General features: G+C 37.4%; 1 protein-coding gene across 5 annotated transcripts in view; it reads left to right on the plus strand.

Annotated features, from left to right (window-relative positions):
- Window positions 1–25,295, plus strand: part of mark4b (MAP/microtubule affinity-regulating kinase 4b) — a 42,182-nt gene that overhangs the window by 12,554 nt on the left and 4,333 nt on the right. For 3 of the 5 annotated variants that reach the window (XM_082178774.1, XM_082178775.1, XM_082178776.1), the window contains exons 4-15: window positions 12,141–12,189; window positions 12,774–12,839; window positions 13,844–13,914; window positions 14,121–14,177; window positions 14,353–14,589; window positions 15,578–15,697; window positions 15,819–15,918; window positions 16,715–16,824; window positions 16,908–17,085; window positions 17,284–17,495; window positions 18,145–18,248; window positions 21,300–21,575. In XM_082178774.1, coding sequence (XP_082034900.1) covers window positions 12,141–12,189; window positions 12,774–12,839; window positions 13,844–13,914; window positions 14,121–14,177; window positions 14,353–14,589; window positions 15,578–15,697; window positions 15,819–15,918; window positions 16,715–16,824; window positions 16,908–17,085; window positions 17,284–17,495; window positions 18,145–18,248; window positions 21,300–21,575 — 1,580 coding nt within the window. Of the gene's footprint in view, window positions 1–12,140; window positions 12,190–12,773; window positions 12,840–13,843; window positions 13,915–14,120; window positions 14,178–14,352; window positions 14,590–15,577; window positions 15,698–15,818; window positions 15,919–16,714; window positions 16,825–16,907; window positions 17,086–17,283; window positions 17,496–18,144; window positions 18,249–21,299; window positions 21,576–23,576; window positions 23,660–25,295 lie in introns of all 5 variants that reach the window. The other 2 variants (XM_082178778.1, XM_082178777.1) reach the window with 1 other exon arrangement.

The raw sequence follows: 25,295 nt of genomic DNA on the forward strand, positions 1-25,295 counted from the left end.
GTGTGAAATCTGAAAAATACAACAGTGAGCTGTTTTTGTCCTTGGTTTAGTTTGCAGCTAAATGTATTAATTCACTGGAAAGTGGCAGGAAAGATAAGATAAGCAAGTCAAATAAGAGAAAGCTGTTGAATTTGATGGAGCTAAGTGGTTGTTTCTTTATAGGCATGTTATCATTATTTTGCACTTTTTGTTTTTAGCTGATTTGTCTTTGTGAAGATAATACAATCTCTACATTTAAATATTACATCAGTTTGTGTATTTGAAGTTTATTTACTTAATAACACGCTAAAAAACCTTTCCAACCTTATCTTTAGTATTTGTTTTATGTTTAATGTTGTCTGAGGTACATCACATGAACTGAATCATGATTAGGATTTATCCATCTTAGTGCAAAATAGTCCTTTCTGTTATGCATATGGCTTGATGACTAGGGAAATGTTGTGTTAGTGTGAGAGAGTCTGTGTGATAATCACACCTTTAAATGTGAGAACTAAGTATGGTGTGCTGCTTCATTCTGAAGTTTTGTTATTTCTAACACCGCATTTCAGTCCTGTAGATTATTATTGGCGCTAAGCTCTGAAAGTTCTTCCAGAATATCCAAGTGTAATGCGTTACTAATGACTGTCAAGAAGATTAATAAGTATGTAACAGCAAGTTTTAGTTAGAGGATGTGATGGCACACTTAAAATAAGAATTATATTTGTTGGTAATAGTTTATCTGTGATGTCTTGGTGAGTGATGTCATGTGGTCAACTCAAAACCAAAAGCAAATGATGGGTCAGAGCAGAGGCGTTGTGTACTGTAGTGTATTGTGCTAGGTGGGGCTAAAGGTGTTACTGGTCTCTGCAGGGATGGATTGGACACTGCAGCAGAAATGCATGCCACTCCCATCAGCAATTATACTAGGTGACACTTCTGAGTAGAATATTTATGTACATGGTCCTCCTTTCTTTCTTTCTTTCTTTGTTCTCTCACATGGTATCATTCCTAACCTTCATTCAACTGTCAACTTCATTCTGCATCTGGCCTACAAATTCCCATGATTGACAATGACAGATGTGAATGAATTTCTCTCAAATTATATATATATACATACACATATATACACGCACACACACATACTGTGTATGTATGTGTGTATATATATATATGTGTGTGTGTGTGTGTGTGTGTGTGTGTGTGTGTGTGTGTGTATGTGTGTGTGTGTATATATATATATATATATATATATACTGTATATATATATGTGTGTGTGTGTGTATATATATATATACGTGTGTGTGTGTGCTACCATTCAAAAGTAAAATAATGTTTTTTAATACTTCAGCAAGAAAATACAATGTACAGAGCTTGTACAGAAAATCCAATGATAATGTTATAAAAGATTTCTATTTTAACTTAAGTCAGATGTAAATCAAACTTTTAAAGTGCATGTAAACATGTAACGTGTGTGTGTGTGTGTTTAAAAGTATTGTATGCTAACCAAGGCTGATATTTAAATTCAAAATAACTGTTTTCTATTTTAATATATTTAATAATAAAATGTATAGCTGTGGTGTCACAGCTGAATTTACTGCATCATCACTCCAGTCTTCAGTGTCACGATCATGATTTTTCAGAAATCATTCTAATATGCTGATTTGCTGTAGAAACTGATAAAAATTTTCAGGATTCTTTGATGAATGGAAAGTTCAAAAGAACAGCGTTTATTTAAAATAGAAATCTTTTATAACATTATCATTGGATTTTCTGTACAAGCTCTGTACATTGTATTTTCTTGCTGAAGTATTAAAAAACATTATTTTACTTTTGAATGGTAGTACACACACACACACACACACACACACACACACACACACACACACACACACACACACACACACACACACGTATATATATATATACACACACACACACACACACACACACACACATATATATATATATATATGTATGTGTGTGTATATATATATATATATATATATATATATATATATATATATATATATATATATATATATATATATATATGTGTGTGTGTATGTGTGTGTGTGTATATATATATAGGCTATATATACACACATATATGTATATGTAAAAATTAAGCCTTCACCATGACATCATAAACTATGATGATGGTGATGATAGACAAGCTTCTAGATGTAATCAAATACTGAAAATCGCAGACCAAATCTAAAAATTGTTTGTCCCTCTTGATGTTTATGCTGGTTATACAGCCCTGCTCCTGTGTCATGTTTAGTGCAGATCAAGAGGTTTTGTTAGTCTGATGTGGCCACAGCACTGGAGATACGCCAGCAGGCTCTTTCTTCTCTTCTTCTCCAATCTCCTCTGTTTAATTCTGTTCAGAGATGGAGGGGGGCAGAGCACAATCAGCTGACCATGAACTTTCCCAGCAGCTGGATTTCAGAAGGGCCGGAAAAGACATGGCATTTGCCTTTATCAACGTGTGTGTGTGTGTGTGTGTGTGGGAGAGGGTTGGGGGCTTGATTGTAAATGTTTGGATCCCCATCATAAGAGCACAGTGTTACTTTAATAAAAAAAAAAACTTCAGGGCGGGTGACAGAGTTGGACCGTGGGTGAAGAAGGGTAGAGGGGGTTGGGTGTCCCTTATTCAAGTCTCTTGCAGCCAGGAGCGCTGTTCCAGACATACGAACAATGGGGGCAACTGAACCCGGAGGGGGTGGGGGACTCCAGAGGGGCCATAGCACAGGAGCAGAGATCCTGAGAAAGTAAGCTTGCATACAAGAGAAGTGAGGAGTGTCTATAACACGATATCAGAAAGGGAAAAGGCCCTGATTTAACATGGTTTGTTTGGCACCTTTGACTGTGTTGTTATAGTGTCGTTGTTATATCATTTTAGCGCATTGTGCAGTCTTGAAATGGTGGGAATGTACTGATGTATGACTATTATTGTTTCTAAGAGAATGAATCATGAATTATTAATTATGTAGATCACATAAGTGTCACTTCAGATATATATATATATATATATATATATATATATATATATATATATAAATGTGTCTATATTTTTGTAAAGATATCTTCATTTGTGCTCCACTGAAAAAAGCAAGTCAGGTTTGGAAAGGCACGAGGAATTTTCATTTTCGGGTGATATATCTCTTTAGGGAAAGTCAGTTTACATCTTTCTGGATGATTTTGACTCCTCAGTCCCACAAAAGCTAGAATTATTAGTATCTTGAATGTCCTAAAAAAAATTCAGTTTAGTGCATATTATCTATGTATGCAGTCATTATAATTGTTAAATCACTGATGAGAGCAGTTGCTGGAAAAGCACTAACAGGCAGAGCCAGATATACGGTATTCTAAAAAGAGAAGATGAAGTAAACTTGACATTTATGAGTCACACTGGGGATGCATCACCGCCTAACACTTCAAGATTATTTCTGATCAACTCCAAATACTCATGGATTACTTATGTAAGCTCCATCAATTATGAGATTATCACTATTTCTGGCACTGTAGGGCATTGTGTGTTGTATGTATCTAGGACAGTTGTTCCCAACCCTGGGTGTGGAGTACTGCCAGCGCTGCACAGTTAGATGTCTCACTAATCAAACACACCTGATTCAACTCATCAGCTCATGAAGACTCCAAGACCCCAGATTGGTGTATTAAATAAGAGAGACATCGGCTGCGTCCGAAAATTTAGGCAGCTGACTTGTTGCCTCGCTTATCAGGCGATGACTTTGTAGGCAGCGTTTCCACATGAAGGTATCTCACGAAAATGATTTCAGACAGACTTCTGTGGTAGCGTAATGATCTACAGCAAAATAGAGCAAGCTTTGGTGATAACGAAACAAATATTTTATTACTATAATAGTAATTTCTCGCTAGAAGTGACATCAGAAGTGGAAAACGTTGGTCAAAAACTTACATTTACACACAAACTGAACACAAACCACATCTTTCAGACATCGTTTTTATTTTATTTATTTTTTTAGCTCATCTGTCACAGAATGGGAAGCACAGGATTGTGGGAAATCAAAGGCAGTGAAGGATACATCTATGCTGCCTTCAAAAATCGATTAGATGAAGGTATAACACACCAAGCCGGTCGGCCTTCTGGCAGTGTTAGACCATTTTTGAGCGTCGGTCATCTTCGTTTTTTTGGTGTGTTCCGCACGGTTGGCTCTAGTCAGATGCCGTCTGAGTTTTAAGGGCCAATTCAGCCTGTTGAATCCACATTGGGCCGTCGGTGAGACAGAACTCTGATTGGCTGTTCAGCTTAGCGAATGAGAGAGTGCACGAGAACAAAAGCGAAAGTGCTGAAAGCGAGCAAAGAAATCAAGACGGTACAGATAGAAGGCTGTTACATTTTTACGTAATCTTACCTGAGCATTCGAATGCAGGAATATTTTCATAAAAACATGAGCCAACTGGAATGAAGAAAGTGCTCAGCATGATTGATATTCAAAATGGTAAGCATGCCCTGCTTTGTTTACAGTTTGTATATCTGCAGTCCTAGTTTTGTTTCCCTTTTTGAATGAAGAAAATATACTATTGAAACCTGTTGAGATAGACAGATATTTACTTACAAGCAGGCGCAGAACGCACGTGATAGTTGACCGTCGCCTTTAGTCCTTTCAGTGTGTTCAAGCGCAGCTTTTTGGCCTAGACGGAGCGGAGGAGAGGCGACAACACAGTCAGATTTCATCGCCACTAGCTCTTTGACGTCGGCTTGGTGTGTCCCAGGCTTTAGGAGACAGGAAGTGAAGATAACATTGGATTCGGACGTTGCCATCAATGTGCAGTGTTGTACAAGTGTATGTGCAATATGCAAGTGTGGGCAAGTTTTTTTTAAAAGAAATTCGTACATTTATTTAGCAAGGATGCATTAAATTGGTCAAAAGTGACAGTAAAGACATTTATAATGTTACAAAGGATTTCTATTTTTGAAGTAAATGCGGTTCTTTTAAACTTTCTATGCATCAAAGAATCCAGAAAAATGTATCACAGTTTTGACAAAAATATTAAGCATATGTTAAGCATATGTAAGCATATAATATGTTCTCAGCATTGATAATAATAAGAAATGTTTATTGGGCACCAAATCAGCATATTAGAATGATTTCTGAAGGATCATGTGACACTGAAGACTGGAGTAATGATGTTGAAAATGCAGCTTTACATCCCAGGAATACGTAAATTACACCTTGAAATAGATTAAAATATATATATAATATATAATATATATAATAGAAAATATATTTTATGGTATGTTTTTACTTCTAAAGAATTCAGAACAAGATGATACATAAATAAAACACAAATGAAATCTCCAATAAATCTCCAGATCTTTGAAAGAGCATTGAGCAATAAAATATCCCTTTGGGACGTGCCCCCCTCACTTTCGAGCAGTCATGAGGCTTCTGGGTAAGCCAAAGTTTTTTCCCTCTGGCACTTCCTGTCCTGATGTTGATGATGACCTGAGCTGTTGGTGTTCCCGGATGAGACCATCTGCGTTTCTCTCTGTGGTGATCCAGCTCTCTTTCTCTCTCTGTCACTCACCGGGATCCAGATCAATGCTAGGGAAAATGGCGTGGGCATAAGCACTAATGCCTGGGAGCTATAGAAGTACTTTGAAATCCTGAAGTGTTTTCTTTGGTAAAATCACTTGTATATGTGAATGATTCACTTTAAATTGTCAACTAACATGTTGTTTATTTGCAGTTTTTCTAAATACTCTCACTGTTTTGTTTTCACATCTGAATGGTACATTCTTCCTGGACTCGGCTGGCTGTATGTGTGTTTGTGGTATTGACCGAACGTTAGATTTCTTTAGGTGAGAATGTGATGGTGTACAGAGAAAGACGGGCGGCTGCGATCATATGAGGATGCCATTAGCCTACAGACAATCACACTGAATAAAACTTCCCTTTGGGAACAGAATGAGCCAAAGATGTAGAAGCAGGGATTACCAATATGACGTATAGCCACTGCTGGGAAGTTACTGTAGCAGTCGTCGTTCAGACTGACATGATTCCTCTAAGTCTTGCAGATTTTTAGTAGAATATGCAGCGATGCAGAACCGTTCTTTCCCTCTCGACTGAGAGGCTCTTACAATGTCTTATGATAGACTTGGATATAATGTGGCGCCCATGTAAGCTCCTTGTCGACGCCTCCCGCAACCTGATCCAGTTAAAAGATTCTGAAATGTCTCCGGATGGAAGATTCAATCAATTACATTTTTTGGATAGTTCACCCAAAAATGACCATTCTGTCATTTATTTATTCACCCTCAGGTCATTCCAAACCAGTGTTATTTTACTATCATTATACTATTATAGTTTTAGTTCATTAGTTTTAGAAATTTTGTTGTGATTTTGTCATTTTATTCGTTTTTTTTTGTAAATATGTCTGTGTAGTTTTTATTAATTTGTGTTTATTTGTTTTAGTTTATTTGCTTTTAGTTATTTTAGTACCTTAAGTTAAACTAAACGAAAATGAGAAATGTTGCTTTGGCAACTAGCTGAAATAAAATAAGTTGAAGTTTTTTATATTATATAATAACACTGTTCCAAACCTGGTAGTAACAATATTTTCTGGGCCCCGATGTTCTAAGTATCTTATGTTCCACATAAGAAATAGTCATACAGATTTGAACGACATGAGATTGAGAAAATTATGATGACAATTACATTTCTTGGGTAAATTATCCCTTTAATTGTAGAGTTGTGCAACAGTGATCGGAGGCAAAAGATAATTCACATGCCAATAATCATTGTTATAGCTATTATTTGATGTCAGAAGTGTTGCGTGGGCGTTTTTGTTCTCTTGCTCAGACATGCAAAAATGTCAAGCCTCCGATTTGCATATTTCACCCCCTCTCCGTGTCGCAGTTGGAGATGGTGTGGCAAGAGAACGGCCTGGACAGAACCAGACGCACATAAAAAATGATTCCCAGTGGGATGTGGACGGCTGTTATGTGCTTATATCTGACTGATGAGCTTGATAGGGGCAAACTTAGGTTATCAGACACTTTCAGTGATATGATGAATGAAGAAATATGCCTAATGCTGAAGGTTTGCCTCAGTATAAAGTGTCACACCTTGTCTTAACACCAGATGTGATGCGATCTCTTCCATGTAAATTTGTGTTTTTGTACATGACAAGCAACGAGAGCCTGGAAATTATCTCAGCTGCCTGGTTTCTACTTCTGAAGTGTTGCTCAATGAAATCTTAAAGTCCCCAAATCCTTCTCCACATCAGATCTGCCTCCATATTCCTACCAAGGGATAAAATCTCGTCCTGTTTTATTTTGTTCTTGTTTGATCGCCTTCATTGTGACGTTTTTTCCCAAGTAAAATGGCTGTTACAAACTTGCAACTTCAATTTCATGCAGACTCTAAACCTTCTGATTGGCTGTATAACCATATTTAAAGGGATACTCCACTTTAAAATGAAAATTCTGTCATCATATACTCACCCTCATGTTGTTTCAAACCTGTATGAATTTCTTTCTTCTGCTGAACAGAAAGGATGATATTTAGAAGAATGTCAGTAACCAGACAGTTTCTGGTCTCATTGACTTCCATAGTATATATTTTTCCTACTATGGAAGTCAATGGGACCAGAAACTGTCTGGTTACTGACATTCTTCTAAATATCATCCTTTCTGTTCAGCAGAAGAAAGAAATTCATACAGGTTTGAAACAACATGAGGGTGAGTATATGATGACAGAATTTTCATTTTAAAGTGGAGTATCCCTTTAACATTTTTAATTGAATTGCTTTTTTTTTTATCATTATATTTTTATATCTCACAATGTGACTTTGTATCTCACAATCAATGTTGTTATTGTAGCCATTGTCTCAAGATGCACACCAGTAATGTTTTTTTCTAAGGCACATTTATAAAAGGTCCTAATTGAACGAAGGCCTAATCCTGGCTTAATCTAAGCCCTGTCTCTGAAACCAGGCCTAAATGTTTGGGCTTGATCTCTTAAATTTTTCTCAGTGTTATCGGCATGAGTACTCACTGTAAACCCTCCCATGTATATTTAGATTATTTTTGCCTGTGCATTTCTTTATAAGCATGTCTGAATGTACAGTTATGGTGTTCGCTCTTTGCATCTGTAAATGCTGCTCAATCAGGCCTGGATTAACTAGTGGGAAGCCTGCAGTGGGATCAAGGTGAGGTGGTCCTGCGCAAACAACGATCTGGACTCGACAAATGTTTGCGTCCATCACCACCAACATGACCTCGTTCACCCACAATGCCATTCAGAGGGAAACCGTGAAAGGCAAATTCATCTCTAAAAGAAGAAAAAAGGAAGGAGATCAAATCAGGGTTTGATTACCGCAGTCTGGAAGTCAGTAACTTGAAAAATGGACAGTAGAAACAGGAGAGAAAGGGTAGAAATAGAGCAGTAATGTGCGGGCAGAGGCAGGTTTTCCATCAGGTGCTGAGGGAGTGTTGCCTGACATAGGGGGTGAGATAAGTCCCTGCTTAAATACCAGGTCACCATAGCAACAGTGACGTGAGGCCAAAGCCTAGGAAATGAACCAGGAAGTCCTGTCTTTGAGGAAAAGCAGGAGAGATGCATGAGGAAAGAGAGTGAGGGAGGGGCTGGATTATCTGATGGTTATCTTTAGGGCTCAGGTGAACAGCTGATGTGCAATTCAATTAGAGCCGCTCTCAAGGGGACGTTCCTGTATGTGTGAGCCGGGTGATGTTTGATGTCTCAGGATACCCCTGATGCCATAAGATCATTCAGCTTGTATGACTGCTTATAAAAGCAAAAGACATACACTTTCACATTCCAAATTGAAAATACAAGGTCACTTGTACACGCTGCAAAAAAGCACATTCTTAATGTGCATCTTTCTCTTTTTTACAGAAATAAAAAAAAATGTACAAATCTGTAGAACAATATAAATGTACAACATGTGGTTTGGGGTCAGTATGATTTTTTTTATTATTATTTTTTTACGAAATTAATACTATTATTCAGTAAGGATGCATTAAATTGACCAAAAATCACATTAAAGACTTTTACATTGTTACAATATTTGTATTATAAATGCTGCTCTTTTTAACTTTTTATTCATCAAAGAATCCTGAAAAAAAATGTCATGGATTCCACAAAATATTAGGCAGCACATCTGTTTATAATAATAATGTTTCTTGAGCGGCAAATGAGCATATAGTGATAATTAAAATTGTCCCTTTTTTATTGACTTAATGTACTGTTTCTGGTCTTACTGTGATCGATTCACCAATGCATGCAATTGAAAACAGTTATTTGACCTTGATGTTGATATTTGATATCAGAATTTTTACAGTGCTGATCAGCTGGTTCATGGGATGTATTGAACTTCTAATGCACTTGTGAAAACAGAGGCACACTGGAGTTGATTCGAGACGAATAACCTGTGCATACTAGTGATGCAACAGCTCTGTTTTGTTTCAGGATTCGATTTCCTTTCTGTGAACAGTGATTGTGCTGCTGGCTCAGAGTCTTTCGCATTAGCGGGGTCATTATGTAACCTGTCTGCCTCGATCAGTTCAATTCGCATTGGAGAGCATCTGTGTTTGTGTGTTCCAGCCGTACATGCGTAAAACAAACAGATTAGTGACCTCAAACAGATGCCTACTGTTGGTGTGTCCCACCAGAACTGTGTTAGCTATAGTACCTCAAGTGAAGTGCATGACGACTTAAAATATAAAGATCGAATTGATCATAATCTGTCCAAATCATGTTATCAACCCTTTACAAGTATATTTTTAGCACTGCTGCATCTAAAAACTAGTCCTTCTTGCTTTTGACACCATGTTTAGATCTTTTATCTCTTTGGCTTTGCTGAACAGGCCTCATGTTTCTCAAAATACATGGCAATTCGATCATAATGTTATCTGGAGTGTGTCTGATGTATAAAGGGCAAACCTGCTCCTGTACCGGTTTTGTTAGAACAAATTATGCCCAAAGGTGAACGCATGTGCACCGAGAAGCAAAACAAAACTCCTCGGGGGGCCGTCAGCATGCAGACAGTATAAATCTAGAGAGAACTTCACTGGAATTCCTTCCTGCTCTTTAAAGCAGCCAAATATAAAGCCGTATGAGGTCGTTTGTCTTGAAAAGGCCTTTAAGGAGAGACAGAAATACGAACGTTTTGGAGCCAGCAAAAAAAAAAAAGCCTTCATCAATCTCAAGCTCTGCTAGCAATCAAGAAATGTAGGTATTCATTAGCTCTTTTCCAAAAACTACTGAGTTGCCTCGTTGCCTACTTGGGCAGCTCCCTTGACTGATTTGGAGTGGTCTACAATAGAATAGAGGTGAGGTGTCATTTAGGTGATGTACCAAAATAACTAAAACTGAAATAAAAATTAATAAAAAATAAACAGACAAATATATATATATAGAGAGAGAGAGAGAGAGAGAGAGAGAGAAAGAGAGAATCTCAGTGGTACTAAAGTAACACTTTACAATATATATAAAATGAATCATAAAAATACAAAGCACACAAATATTGGACAAAATAAAGATTTAATTAGGCTTAATATTGTATATGTATATATAAAATCAACATTTCTCTTTTGCATTCGTTTTTTTCTTTCTTTTTTTTTTCACAGAGCTCATCACAGTGCATTCTGGAATTGTCTTCTCCACAGGATACATAGAGTTTGAATTAAAATGTGTCCAAAACTAAGTATATGAGCATAATTAAGTTGCCTTTGTTTTGAGGGGGGCATGTGATGCCTTAAATGCCGTCTCTGTAGGGGATTTGGAACAGAGCCATTGTGTTCATAATCATTGTGTTTATACTGCATTGAAAAGTAAACTTGGCCCTGATTCTGTATCAGTTTGTTCGGCTTTGTGTTGTGATGCTTTTTGTCAACCTATGATTTTGGCCCAGGGCTGGGAAAGTGAAGCTGCACAGACTCCTGAATTGAAAGCGGATGGTAAATGGAAACTAACCGATGGGACACACAGAGGGCAGTGAGTGAGGACAAATGAAAACATGGCCTCCCTTTCTCTCTCTATTTCATTTGGACTTTCTCCCAGGGTGACTGAGTGTGTTTGGGAAGAATTAGCTCTATCGGTGTCGTGTCGTGTCTGTCAGCCGTCGACACATTCCACGTATTATCTTCTCTTTCCTTTACCTTCCCTTTCTGTTTCTCATATTCAGAAGTGCACTCGTAGTCTTCGTGACTCTTTGTCTTTCAGTCACGCTTTTTCTTGGTCCGTCACTTCTCTCTTCGACTCTGTCTCTCCGCCCCTCTCCTTTTGTCACACAAGGTTCTTGCTGCAATCGAGTTCTGCTTTCAAACAACAGACGGACGGTTCTCACACACCTTGTTTGTCGTTTCATCATGGCCATTAGGTTGGACTTCTTAAACTTAAAGGGATAGTTCACACAAGAATGAGAATACTGTCATTTACCCTCGTACAATTTTAAAACAAGTAAATGTTACAATTTTGGAAGGACTCTGTGCATAACAGCGTACCTCAAGACCATGATTCTCAGCGGCAGACACGCCGCAACATAGCTCTGATGTCTTAGAAAACAGAAAGAAAGATTGGTCATAAGATGGGTCTTTCTTTTTTTTTATCTTGATCCCTCTTCTGTTCAATTTAAACGCTGTTAGAAAGGACAGGCTGGTCTGCGCTGGCAGCACCACGGGTTGCATCACAGAGAGTGTGGGCCGTGTTTTGTATTTATCATGGACTTTGGTGTAAATGGTATTTATGAATCAACACAACTGATGAATACCCGTCCGTCGGTCTTTGCAGAGTTATTGTGGCTTCTGATGTTTTATTAATATTATCAATGAAATCATGTCTGACAGAGATGACTTTATCAATCTCTAAACATGACTGAAAAAGACAGACCACTAGTAATGTTTCTAGGTTAATACAAATTGTATGATCAGCATAACAATTTGGGTGAAATGTAATGTTAAGTACACATTAATTATACATATGTAATTATCTTAATTATATTCATTTTCAGATTATATTAAGATTTAATTATAGATCATTTAAGATAATTCTATGAATTATAATTATCTTTGAATGATATGTTATGAATTAAAAAATTTTATGTTGTTGTATAAACAAAAGTTTATAGCTGATTATTTTATCTCTCCTCAGCTCTTTCGAGAGGTACGGATCATGAAGGGCCTCAACCACCCAAACATAGGTGAGTATTTTAGATACTTTTGAGTAAAAAATGTCAGTCTTCTTCATTTTATCCTTTACACAGGAAAATATTAACATCTGAGGCCTCTCAAAACACACTGACCCTCCTCTGAAGTTTTTTTAGTTTATAGTATCTGTATCTGTCGCAATGTTGTTATTATTATACTTGTATGTAATATTCATTAATATTTTGAATTGGCTTTTATTTTCATATTTTTGTTTTTATTTTAATTTTAGTTGAAGTTTTAGTAGTTTTGTTATGCGATTCGTTTTTTTATATATTTCTATTTAGCTTTAATTTATTTTTATTTCAGTTTGAGTCATTTTAGTACTTCAACTTATTTCAGTTAGTTTTATATTTTAAGGTCAAATATTTGTTAGCACAAATGAGATTTGACAGCTATGTCGAACAGAACATTTTCAGTGAATAATGATTTCGATTATTTACAGAATTTACATTTTCAGGTTTTCCTTGAACCAATCATACGACAACCTGCGCTTATTCTCTGTTGCTTAATGCACTTATTACCATGTTTTTTAGACTCTACCCAGTGATATGATCTGATGTTTTTCTCTCATCTACAGTTCAGCTCTTTGAAGTGATTGAGACAGAAAAGACGCTCTACCTTGTGATGGAATACGCCAGTGGAGGTATGATTCCTCCCTGATTCAACATACACACATGCTTCCTACATAATGTTGGAAAACATTGCTTAAAAGAAGCAAATTACATCATTGTTAATCCTGAAAAAAAGTACAACTTTTTTTTCTGTGTGTATCATATTTACATGAATAATCACACGTCTCCAGTTTTAATTCGTGCTCACACGTAAACATGCACGTGTACGACTGTCGCATCATCAGACTCTGCACTGAATGCAGCTGCACAGGCTCTTCTATAGGTTTCATGTGCATTCACTGAAGCCAGGCCCACACAGCTCAGCAATTAGAGCTGCTAGGAAATATTATGTTCATAGTCAAATCAGGCTTATTTTAACTTTAGCCCATCCTATTCGTGGCGCTTGAATCGGCTGCTCTCACGTTTCCACTCCTAATCTATCTGATGAGGCTGATGCATGTGTGAGCGCGTGGAAGATCATGTACAACGGTACAGCTTATACTACACATTGGCAATCTGCCTTTTCTATTTCCTCCCCGTTTCACATCTCACTGGAAGCATAATCATTATCCATCACTTCCTCTAATGAATATGATCCTGTCGTCAGTGAATACGTGGCGGAATGAAAAATTGTGTTCGTTCACTGAGAATTAAGTAACTTACTTGAAATTCCCAATTGATTGTTCATAATTTATCTAAATGAGTTATATTAGTGACCTCCATTACCCGTCCATTGTGTGTTTACCTTTATGAATAAAGGTAAATGGGTTTTATACATAAAACCCATACTTCTATGTAGTTTTATGTAGATTAATGTTTAATGCTGATTTTAGATTCATTTTAATATAATTTTTGACTATATAGTGTAGAATTTTCTTATTGGCTGTTTACCAGTTATCAGGCAAAATAAATGAAAATAAATAATCACCGGCTGTCGTTTTAAGATTTTATTTCAATAATTTCCCTGAGGAAGAATAATTTTGGCCGATATTTTTTATCGTGTTTTAGTTTTACTCAAATTTTTCTTCTGTGATAGGTGAAGTATTTGACTACCTCGTATCCCATGGGAGAATGAAGGAAAAGGAGGCACGTGCTAAATTCCGGCAGGTGAGAAATATCATAAATAAATTCTATAAATCTATATCAAAAATCTTGAAACTTGTTCACCTTTGATAAAATACAAATCTTAGAGGAGCAAAACCAAGCTGTATTTTCGGTTTCTAATGTGTAAACGTTTATGCTCATTAAAATGTAGCAATTTTGTTCTGTAACTTCCTGTTACAGAGATGTTAATGTCAGTGTTTCCCTTTCAGATTGTGTCTGCGGTTCATTACTGTCATCAGAAGAATATTGTTCACAGGGACTTGAAGGTTATATTTCTTTCTCATGACTTATACATCCTTTTATTACCTCTGGAGCTCTCATAAAAGAGTAAAGGCCTTACAGATACACACTTTGCTCCCTTTTTAAAATACCCCCAAAGCATAAAACTATTAAATTCCTGCTCATGGTCATTAACCCCATCCTATCTTATACCTCACTCAGGCGGAAAACCTCCTGCTTGATGCAGACTCCAACATCAAGATTGCTGACTTTGGCTTCAGTAATGAATTTACGCTGGGCAGTAAACTGGACACTTTCTGCGGCAGCCCCCCCTACGCCGCCCCAGAGCTCTTTCAGGGGAAGAAGTATGACGGGCCAGAGGTGGACATTTGGAGTCTGGGGGTTATTCTCTATACGCTGGTCAGCGGATCACTGCCCTTTGATGGACAGAACCTCAAGGTAAATTACAAAGTATGAAACGAAAGAAAGTAAGGCAAGAAATGTCAAAAATACTATGCAACAACCATGTTTATCTGGATTTTCGTTTTAATATTTTAAACGGTGATAGGTAGGAACGAATGCCCCATTATTAAAATTGACGCTGATATAGATAAGCCAATAATTCTTTTTATGTTATGGCTGATAATCAATAAATGCCGCTATTAACATTCTGCACTATTCTGTGTAAATAAAATTAAAAATAAAGCACTAAAAGTTAAAATCATTATAAATGCCACAAGTGAATTTAAGTATCACAACACAATATTAATGTACAGTATAAAAATGGATCATTTGAGATTTGCTTAAGATAACATTTAAGAGATTAACTTTAAGTGAGCATTAGATGACGACAAAAACAATTCACATCTAAAAACAGGGTAAATGCATTCCAGTATCGGACAAAATATATACAATATCAACCATTATGATAACTAAAAATCTGTAATGTCCTGTTATTATGCATTATTTATTGATTTTCATTGTTTGTAAACACTATGATAATTTTGGTCAATAAAATAATTCATTTGCGTGTTGAATATCACTAAGGGCTGCACATATTGTCTATATTTAGGTAGAAAACGTGATTGGTAGATACTATGATAATTATTCAGGATAAAATAAATTGACTACATTAAATATGTGCCACAGTGTGTTTCAACTTCAATTTTAAAGACATTTTTGCTTACTTTTGTAACAAACTTTTTAATAATATGTCCAGTCACCGCTAATATTCAATGTAAAATCTGTTTTGTGTAATTTCCAAACAGTTTTGAGACATTTTCTAAGGCGCCTCACGTGCAGCAAGTGCTCTTATGAAATGCTTTGCTCTCAAGTAATGTAGGTCAAGTGAGCTGTGATTGTTTCTCTGTGCCGTGGGGGTGATTCGGTGGCTGACTGGTTCAGAATAAGATTAGGTGTTGAATAGAAGTCTGTGCTGTTCCCGCAGGAGCTGCGTGAGCGTGTGTTGAGGGGGAAATACCGGGTGCCATTCTACATGTCTACCGACTGTGAGGGCATCCTGCGCCGGTTTCTCGTGCTAAACCCCACCAAGCGCTGCACCCTGGAGGTGAGGAGGAGCAACTGTGACCCGCGGTCGACCAACACAGCTGATAACACGTCTTATTGAGTTTACATAGATCTTGTGGTCTTTGGCTTACTCTATCTGATTTTCTGTTCTTCCCTTTCAGCAAATCATGAAGGATAAGTGGATGAATGTCGGGTATGAAAGTGATGAGCTGAAGCCTCATATAGAGCCGGTGGAGGATTATAATGACACCAGCCGTATAGGTAAGAAATGACTATTAACACTTTTGGGAAAAAACTGTATTTTTATCTTGTTTTCCAGTATATAAACATCCTTTAAAACAAGCTCTTGCACAATTTTGCTTGTAAATTCAGCTGGTTTCCAAACAGTATACATTGATTTAAGTAATAAATCAAGACATATTTTATTATTTTACCCCATTGCCAAAATTGTTTTTTTCTTCTATAAATAATATATGATTAAAGTTTAAACTGTAGTATATTAAATTGTTTCTTGTTCTTACATCATTTGCGAATTGATTTAGAGTCGGTATGATGTTCTAATGTTTTTGAAAGAAGTCTTTTGTGCGTATTACCAAGGCTTTATTTAATAAAAATTGATTTAATATGTTTTCTATTTGAATATATTAAAAAAAAAGTTATTTATTCCTGTGATGGCAAATCTGAATTTTAGCAGCCATTACTCCAGTGTTCAGTGTCACATGATCCTTCAGAAATCATTCTAAGAAATCTTTTATTATGTAAAAAAAAAAATGTATCTTTGTAGTGTATATTCTGTGAAAAATATTGATTTTCAAAGGAAAATGTATCTTGTTTTTAAGATGATTATTATTTTTTAAATGAAGCAAGACAGATTACTGATTAAAAAGGAAAAACGTAAAAGTAAAAGTTTTTTTTTTCCATTGTTGTAACCAGAACGTAATTTGTCTTGCTAGCAAGACACTTGAACCCAGATTGCTCAAAGTGTGGCTAAAATCGTCTGCTAAATGGCTACTTGCTTATTTACTTACATAATTTTTTTCTCTCTCTGCTCATACAGATGTGATGGTAGGGATGGGTTACTCCCGTGATGAAATCAAAGATGCCCTGACCACACAGAAGTACAATGAGATATTTGCCACCTATCTGCTGCTAAGTCGCAAGAATGAGGTGAGATAGGGATTGCCACTGACCCGAGAGCAGCCAGTGTGCTATCCTATAAGTGTGTAATATCTCATATGTTTCCCATATAGGATGGCATGGAGTCCCGGTCAAGCAGCAATTTGTCTCTAGCACGGGTGAGGCCCAGTCCCATCACGAATGGCACCAGCAAACACTCCTCCACCTCCAGCTCCACCTCTGCCTCCAGTCACACTAAACCCCAGCGCAGTGCCTCCACCTACCACCGCCAGAGGAGGCACAGCGACTTCTGTGAGTCCCTACATTTCTCAAGGATAATTTCATATTTATAAATGGCCTAGATCAGAGGTTTTCACAGGTGATCCATGATAGTATTGCTGGGGGGTCTGCCAGTTATAGTTTTTGATAGCTTAATTATGATTAACTATGTAATAATAATATAATTTTTATTATGAACTATGTTTATAATTGTGTTTATATGTTTGTTAGGTGGGCCATCAGTGCCAGTAACCCACCCCAAGCGCAGCCCCACCAGTACAGGAGAGGGGGATCTAAAAGAGGAACGTTTGCCCTCACGGAAGGCCAGCTGCAGTGTGGTGGGCAGTCGTAGCATCCCCCCGTCGAGCCCCATGGTCAGCACAGCCAACAACCCCAACAAGGCCGAGATCCCTGACCGCCGCAAGGACATCAACGTAACAACGGTAATCAAGCACAGGAAATCACGCACATACGGTTACAGGAAATATTTATTGAAATATTCATTTTTTTCATTGATATTCTTAGGGCTTGTGCACTAGATTCCAGGTCTTTTGAAGCTATTTGATAGATTTCTGTGAGGAACGGACTGAAATTTAAGCCTTTAACCTTGCTTGCAGCCATGGTCACCATTCACTTTCATTCTATGGAAAAGGGAAGCGGGACATTCTGCTAAAAATAACTCCTTTTGTGTTCCAAGGAAGAAAGAAAATCCTGCCTTTTTGAAAGACATAAGTAAATAATGACAGAATTTTCATTTTTGGATGCTCATTTCCTTTAATAGAGAAAAATATATATATCATCCTGATGACAATTCAAGTGCCGCCCATTAAAATGTTGCATAACTTTTTTTCCCCTGGGATATAATGGCGCATGTTCAGATTCGTTATCGGCATTCTCAGGTCAGAAATTGATGTTCCCTTTGTATGCAAAACAACTTGTTCCTAAAATGTTCCGTTGGACAAAATCCATGAATTTCTGAGGACAACTGTGTCAGAAATGCTGGTTATATTTAGATAGCCTTAGTGACATAAACTATGTCACTGTTAATTTCCATCTTTTTTGGTTTTCAATGCTTTCTCTTTCATGTTTTAGAACAACATCCCTGCCAGTGCCATGACCCGTAGGAACACTTATGTATGTACGGACCGTACCAGCACTGACAGACACACCTTACTACAGAATGGGAAAGAGAACAGGTAAACCTGTCTCTGTATATGTGTCTCTGTATTTTATGTGTATTGAAGTTTTATAATTGATGTCCATGTTGAAGCTGAAACAATTTTTTCCTGTGGGCTTGTTTATTGAGATGGATTAGGTCTGTTATGCTTCAGCAGTGGCAGATGGTGGCTGCTTAGCTGTCCTTCTATCACTCTCCTCTCTTTTTTCCCCCCCTTTGGGGGAGGTCCAAAGACTGAGTGTCATGTGACTTAAAGAGAATGAGAGGAGGCACATGGTGACGTGGATTGTCTGGGTCACAAGGCTGCTTGACTGGTTGACCTAAAGAAGCCTCCCTCCCCCGAGCCCAACCAGTACAGTACATGTGTCTACACGCAAAATCACCATCACCATAAATTACAAATACATAGTCTGAAATCTGACACCACCCAGGAAATATTTTTATACTTTAAATGGTATTATAAGCATAACAATTTGATTAAAATGGAATTGATATTCATATTTTATGTTTGATATGTCACAAATTAGCTTTTTTGATTAGTTACTTTAAAAATAATACTTAAATATATATTTTTATTTTACAGTTTAAAATAAACATAGATTCTGGGATTTTAAATCCTAGACTAGTCTTACATTTTTTGGACCCCATGCACACACCCAGCCATGCTGTTTCAAACCCCTTCATCATGCTAATTTTCTGCCCAGCACCGCTATTAATGACTGCAGTGTGGCTGACCAAGGGATGCTAATATGTGAAACCCTGTTATAGGAAATCCTGTGTGTGTGTGTGTGTGTGTGTGTGTGTGTGTGTGTGTGTGTGTGTGTGTGTGTGTGTGTGTGTGTGTGTGTGTGTAAGGTCCATCAACGCTGGGTTATTTAGAGCGTTAAGTGAAGTAGCCCCAGGCGAGTGGGCAGACTGAGGCAGCATGTGAGATCTGTTAAATCTATGCCAAAACTGAGCGAGATTGAGGGGACAGAGGCAGTCCGATGCCAAGAGATGCACGTCAGCAAAGTGAACCCATCTGAACGGAGAGATCATTAGTGCTGGTTTCTATGGAAAGCATTACGATTCCTATTGCTCATCAAAAGGAGAGGTGTGCTACTCTGATCAGACAACATCAGGTTTAAACAGAAATCAAGTAGTCCCTGGTAACCACCTAACAACTGCATAGCAACACCTTGGTAACACCCAGAACACTATAGAAACTGCATAGCAACACCCTAGTAAGGAGCCAGAACACCGTAGCTAGCAGCTGCATAGAAACACCCTAGTAACCGCTCAGAACACCACAGCAATTGTATGGCAACACCTTAGTAACCACCTAGAACACTCTTCCATTGCACAGCAGCATGTTATCCACTATTAAGCACACCTCAGTAATGCCAGTAGAATTGTGAGCTTTGAATGATCTTTCCATCTTGCACTCCTTTTCTCTCTTTGATGTTTGACTTTCTGTCCTTTGTCCTGGGTTTGGACTTGTTTGACAAACAGAAAATAGAGTGATTTGTCTCGCCTTTTCTCTGCGTTGAGATGTGCAGTCGTGTGCTAGCTTTTTTCCGCCAAGGGTTCTGTTTTAATTTGCCTTAAGTGGCTGTTTCTGAGATGGGAATAAGAACACAAGAGAGCTCATGCCTCAGTGACTCAGCAGCATCCTGCCTCACATTTACGCTCAACTGAACCCAACGAGAGCGGCCTCTTCAAGTGTCGAGATCTGATGTCGGTCTAATCGCATCGCTATAGAGCTGTTACTGTGGTACGTTTTGGACTTTGTCTTATGGATTAAGTTCTGCCACCAAAGTAGCCTCCAGTTAGAGCCACTATGACTGCTATTGAGTGGTAACAATGAACGTACAGCACAGCAGCCATATTTAAATCAAGATTTTTGCATTTTCTGGAGAAGTCTTTGCCTGTGCAAAACTCATTTTTGATAATGTGTTATAAAAATCTTTATATCTGATCAAAATCTGATTTTGAACAATAACTTATAAACCATTAAAGGAACACTCCACCGTTTTTTGAAATAGGGCTTATTCACTTTCTTTCCTACATTTAGATAGGTGGGCAAATGCATTTTTGTCTCAGTGCATGCATTGTTTTAGTTTGACAGGGTCGGCGCTAGCTTAGCTTAGCACAATGAATGGAATCCTTTGTTGCCAGCTAGCATGTCCTGAGTAAAAGTGATATAAAAAATAAAAAAAACCCACCTAATTACTTCTTGTGGCCTGCGTATTCACAACAAGTACAAATAGTGATGCAGATTAACACTAGGCGATTTCCTAGGCAGATATTGATTTATATATTAAGGACTATATTAGGGGGAAGCACAGGCGAAGCACTGCTACTTGGGCGTGATATCTCTGCGCCCAAGTAGCAGTGCTTCACCTGTGCTTCCCCCTAATATAGTCCCAAGTCAAAATCTGCATAGGAAATCGTCTAGTGTTAATCTGCATCGCTATTTGTACTTGTTGTGAATACGCAGGCCACAAGAAGTAATTAGGTGGGTTTTAAAAAAAATTGATATCACTTTTACTCAGGACATGCTAGCTGGCAACAAAGGATTCCATTCATTATGCTAAGCTAAGCTAGCGCCGACCCTGTCAAACTAAAACAATGCATGCACTGAGACAAAAATGCATTTGCCCACCTATCTAAATGTAGGAAAGAAGGTGAATAAGCCCTATTTCAAAAAACGGTGGAGTGTTCCTTTAAAGAAAGACCTACTGTGAGCTGCAAGGTTGTTAATAGATGGTATATGCTTTTGTTGAAGCCATCACCCTGCATTATTTCAACTATTTGTTTTTTTGAATACAAAATACATTCGGAACCAAGGCCGCTGAAAAAGTGAGTGGGATCTGTTTAACTTTATTATTATGCCATTGATTAAATCGTTGTTAACATTTTGCTAAGCCATTGCTATACTGTTGCTCATGTGCTCTTTGTTGTTGTTAGCATTGCTGCTATGGTTGTTCTTGATGGATATCATTCTTCTCCGGAGCAAAAGCGATGCAGGTTATGTGGCAAACTTTTTTTTTTTTGCTTTTCATCCATGTTTTCTTGTTTCTTTCCTCAGCTCCTTGTCACATCGATTACCTCCAGCCTCCCCATCCACCCACAGCATCTCCGGGGCCGGGGCCTCTGGCTCCACATCTTCAGAACGTTCTCGGCTGACAAGGGGATCCACCATACGCAGCACCTTCCACGGTGGCCAGCTAAGGGACCACCGGCCTCCCACCCACGCACCCCCCACCTCACCCACCCTCTCCCACGAAGCCAGCCCTCTGCCACACTCCCGTAGCCGTGCCACCACAAACTTGTTCTCTAAGCTGACCTCAAAACTTACCCGCAGGTAAGAGGAGAGCGACGGTTTCATCTTGTAAACCAGAATGACTTTGTGAGAGTAAACATTTGTTGATTATAGATAAAAATAGATCTACATAAAATCAAGTTCCAAATCATTAGTTTACTCTTCCCAAATCTTCTACTTTTAGTGTACATTGTTCTATCTGAAGACGTTTAAGGCTCCTTCACACCAAGAACGATAACTATATAAACATAACTATATTAGCATTCACATCAAGAACAATAACTATAAACCTAACTAAAATAACTATATTAGTATTCATACCAACGGACCAACTATAAACATAACAATAATGATAACATGAACTATAACTATTAAAAAAAACTATAACGATAACTATATTAGCATTCACACCAAGAACAATAACTATAAACCTAACTAAAATGATAACTATAGTATTCATACCAACGGACCAACTATATACCAACTATAAACATAATAATGATAACATATGAACTATAACTATAAAAAAAACTATAACGATAACTATATTAGCATTCACACCAAGAACAATAACTATAAACCTAACTGAAATGATAACTATATTATTATTCATACCAACGGAACAACTATATACCAACTATAAACATAGCAATAATGATAACATGAACGATAACTATAAACATAACTATAAAGAGAACTATATTAGCATTCAAACCAAGAACAACAACTATAAACATAACTAAAATGATAACTATATTAGTATTCATACCAACGGACCATCTATAACTATAAATATAACGATAACATGAACATTAACTATAAAGAACAGCGTTGACACTAACGAACAAAAATAATAAAGATAACTATAACAAAAACAATATTAGTGTTCACCCCAAGAACAATAACTATAAACAAATCTATAACAATAAATATATTAGTATCCACACTACCAGACGATAACTATAAAGATAATTATAACGATCATTATATTAGTCCCCTTACCAAAGGACGATAATAATAAAGACGTTTTCACACCAAGAACGATAACTGTTTTAGCATCCACACCAAAGAACAATAGCTTTAAAAACAACTATAATGATAACTGTATTGGAATCCACATAATGTTCTGTTCATTTATAAGCGTTCTGCAATTATGTTGTCTGCCTTTTAAGTGCTCAAACTTAATGTCAGGGTGGATTCTGATTGAATGTCAATGTTTTTATTGTTCATCGGTTGAAAAAATTATTCTGAAAGCGAATACAACGATATTGTTATAATACAATGACTTTGTTGTTATCATTGTACATGTGGTGTGGACCTATTCTCACAAAATTCGTAGAAATGTTTAAAACTTCTTTAAAAACTTTTAGTTATCGTCCTTGGATGTGAATTGCTCTTTAGCCGCATGAGATCAAAATGACATGGGCTCCACCGCTAGAGCCAATTAGTTTACAAAGTCATCTTTCATTTGGTTTGGTGCCCATTGTCCTGTGGAATATGAGGAGGTAATTTAGTTAGATATGGGAGCGTTTGAAGTCCGTAATGTGATTGAGATGTTCAGTAGAAAGTAGGAACGCTGATGGGGCGCTTTGCTCTTCAGCATCCTCAGTTGAATTGTTTATGTGCCTGTCTGGGCCAAAAGCCAGAAAGAACGACTTTTGCAGAGATACGCAACTAGAAGCTCTTTATTAGATTAGAGCAACACTTCCATCTCTTAGATTAGATTAAGCACCTATCTAGGATGACATCCAATGGATAAAGTCCCTTTTCCGCATAAGTTTGCATATGTACTCTCTGCATTAACTCTTCCTCAAGCCTCCTGTGTTATTAACCGACAGTTTCAGGCGCCTGCTCCTCCTCGTGTCTCTATCTCTTGGTCTTGGCTGTTGTTGGGTGCTCAGTGTTTCTGTTTTGTTTATTTGTTTCTTTGCCTTTTTTTCCCTTGCTGCAATCTTATTTCTCTCTCGATCTCCCTGTTCCCCTCCTTCTTTCTGTCTATCACACTGTCCTTTTCTCTTTTTCCTTCCCCTCATCAACTCTTAGGGTCAATCTTGACCCCTCTAAGCGCCAGAGCTCAAACAAGTCAGTCTCGGGCTGCACTCTGCCACAGGGATCAAAAACAGTTAGTAAGTTTTCTTCCTGTTTGTGGCCTTGTTCCATCTCTCAGTCTGTCAAAATAATCAGTCTCACCGCTCTCTTTGGCACCCGTGTTGGCGCTGGGTGTCAGAGCACCTCTTTGAGCTTTCAGAGATAATTCAAAATTTCAATTCTGTCATCATTGACTGTCATCATCACCCTTGTGTCCAAACCTGTATGGTTTTGTGCGATGTGGGATGTTGAGAGCTGTCGGGCTACAAAAAGCAGCAGAAAAGTAGAATATTAGTTGTTTGCCACAGCTGGGTTCCGGAAGTAAAAATCTGATTTATTTTTTCCATAGGGCAATTTGAATTGATTTTGAATGATAACTTACACTCAGAAAAGCTATCACTGGGACGGTACCCTTTAAATAGGTTCCCATATGTACCATTTAGGTTCTAAGATGTACAATTTTGGTACCAATATGTACATTTTGAGGTACTAATATGCACTCTTTGTGTACAAAGGTGTACCTTTTGAAAGGGTACCGAGCCAGTGATATCTTTTGTACCTTTTTTTTCTGAGAGTGTATAAACCTTTAAAGACAGACCTAATGTGAGTTTCAGGGTTGTTAATCGATAGTGTATGGTTTTGTTGAATCCATTAATCCACATTAATTCAACATATTTTTAAAATAATTGTGTTTAACAGTGGTACCATCGATTCTGCAAAGATAATTATATATTAATCAATAGTTTTATATTTATCCAACATTTTAATTTGATTGTCATTCGCAATGCTTCATGGGATTGTAGTTCTTTCCCTCATTTTACCTTTGTAGCTGGTTGGTTTAATTCATGGCTTCTAACTCTTCAACAAAGAACTTTTACAAAGAACCGTTACACTCTATTGCAAGTCTTCTGAAGTCATATGATAACTTAATTCACTGAAAATCATTTTTGAAGAGAAGAAAAGAATTATACATGTTTGGAATGGCACTAGGGTAAGCAAATGTTTTCAGTTTTGACAGAATTTTTTTTGTGTGAACCAACACTATTTTGATTTATTTATTGTCAATGCATTTTGTAAAACTGCATTTTTTGCGGATATGTTTTAATATTTAAGAATGTGCTTTCTTTGTGTTTGATGCTCAAGAGGTCTTTTACACCATAGCTCCATCCATGTATCACTTTTTTCATGCACTCATTCATGCATTTCTCTCACCTTTTACTCATTCACAGGAATGGCATTTAGCTTGGCCTGAAGAACACAGTGCCCTTATTAGATTTCTCGTGATTCTTAACGGAATTAAAAATGCTTTGTAAAACAATTTCATCTGGACTGTTCTATCACAAAAGCCTAACTTTGGAAAAGGCAGAGCCAAGCAAGGGCTTCCCCTCTCCACTTTAGACCCAGATTAGTTATGTAACTTGTATTTTATCCTCTCATGTCAAATCCCAATCACCGTTGGCCAAGCTCATTTGCCTCCCCTGCTTATCACAAGATATTTTTTTCTATCCAGATATGGTTTATTCACACCCAACAGAGAGCCCTCCATTTTCACTGTAATGCTTGAGGAAGATGGCTGTGTACTGTCCCTTTAAAAGGGAATACACTGGCCACCTCATTTGCTACATTATGTGAATGGAAAGTTTCACAAGTGTTCATATTAGCAGCCTTGAACCG

This window comes from Leuciscus leuciscus (genome assembly GCF_965113295.1).
Source record: "Leuciscus leuciscus genome assembly, chromosome: 9".
NCBI classification, from domain to species: domain Eukaryota; kingdom Metazoa; phylum Chordata; class Actinopteri; order Cypriniformes; family Leuciscidae; genus Leuciscus; species Leuciscus leuciscus.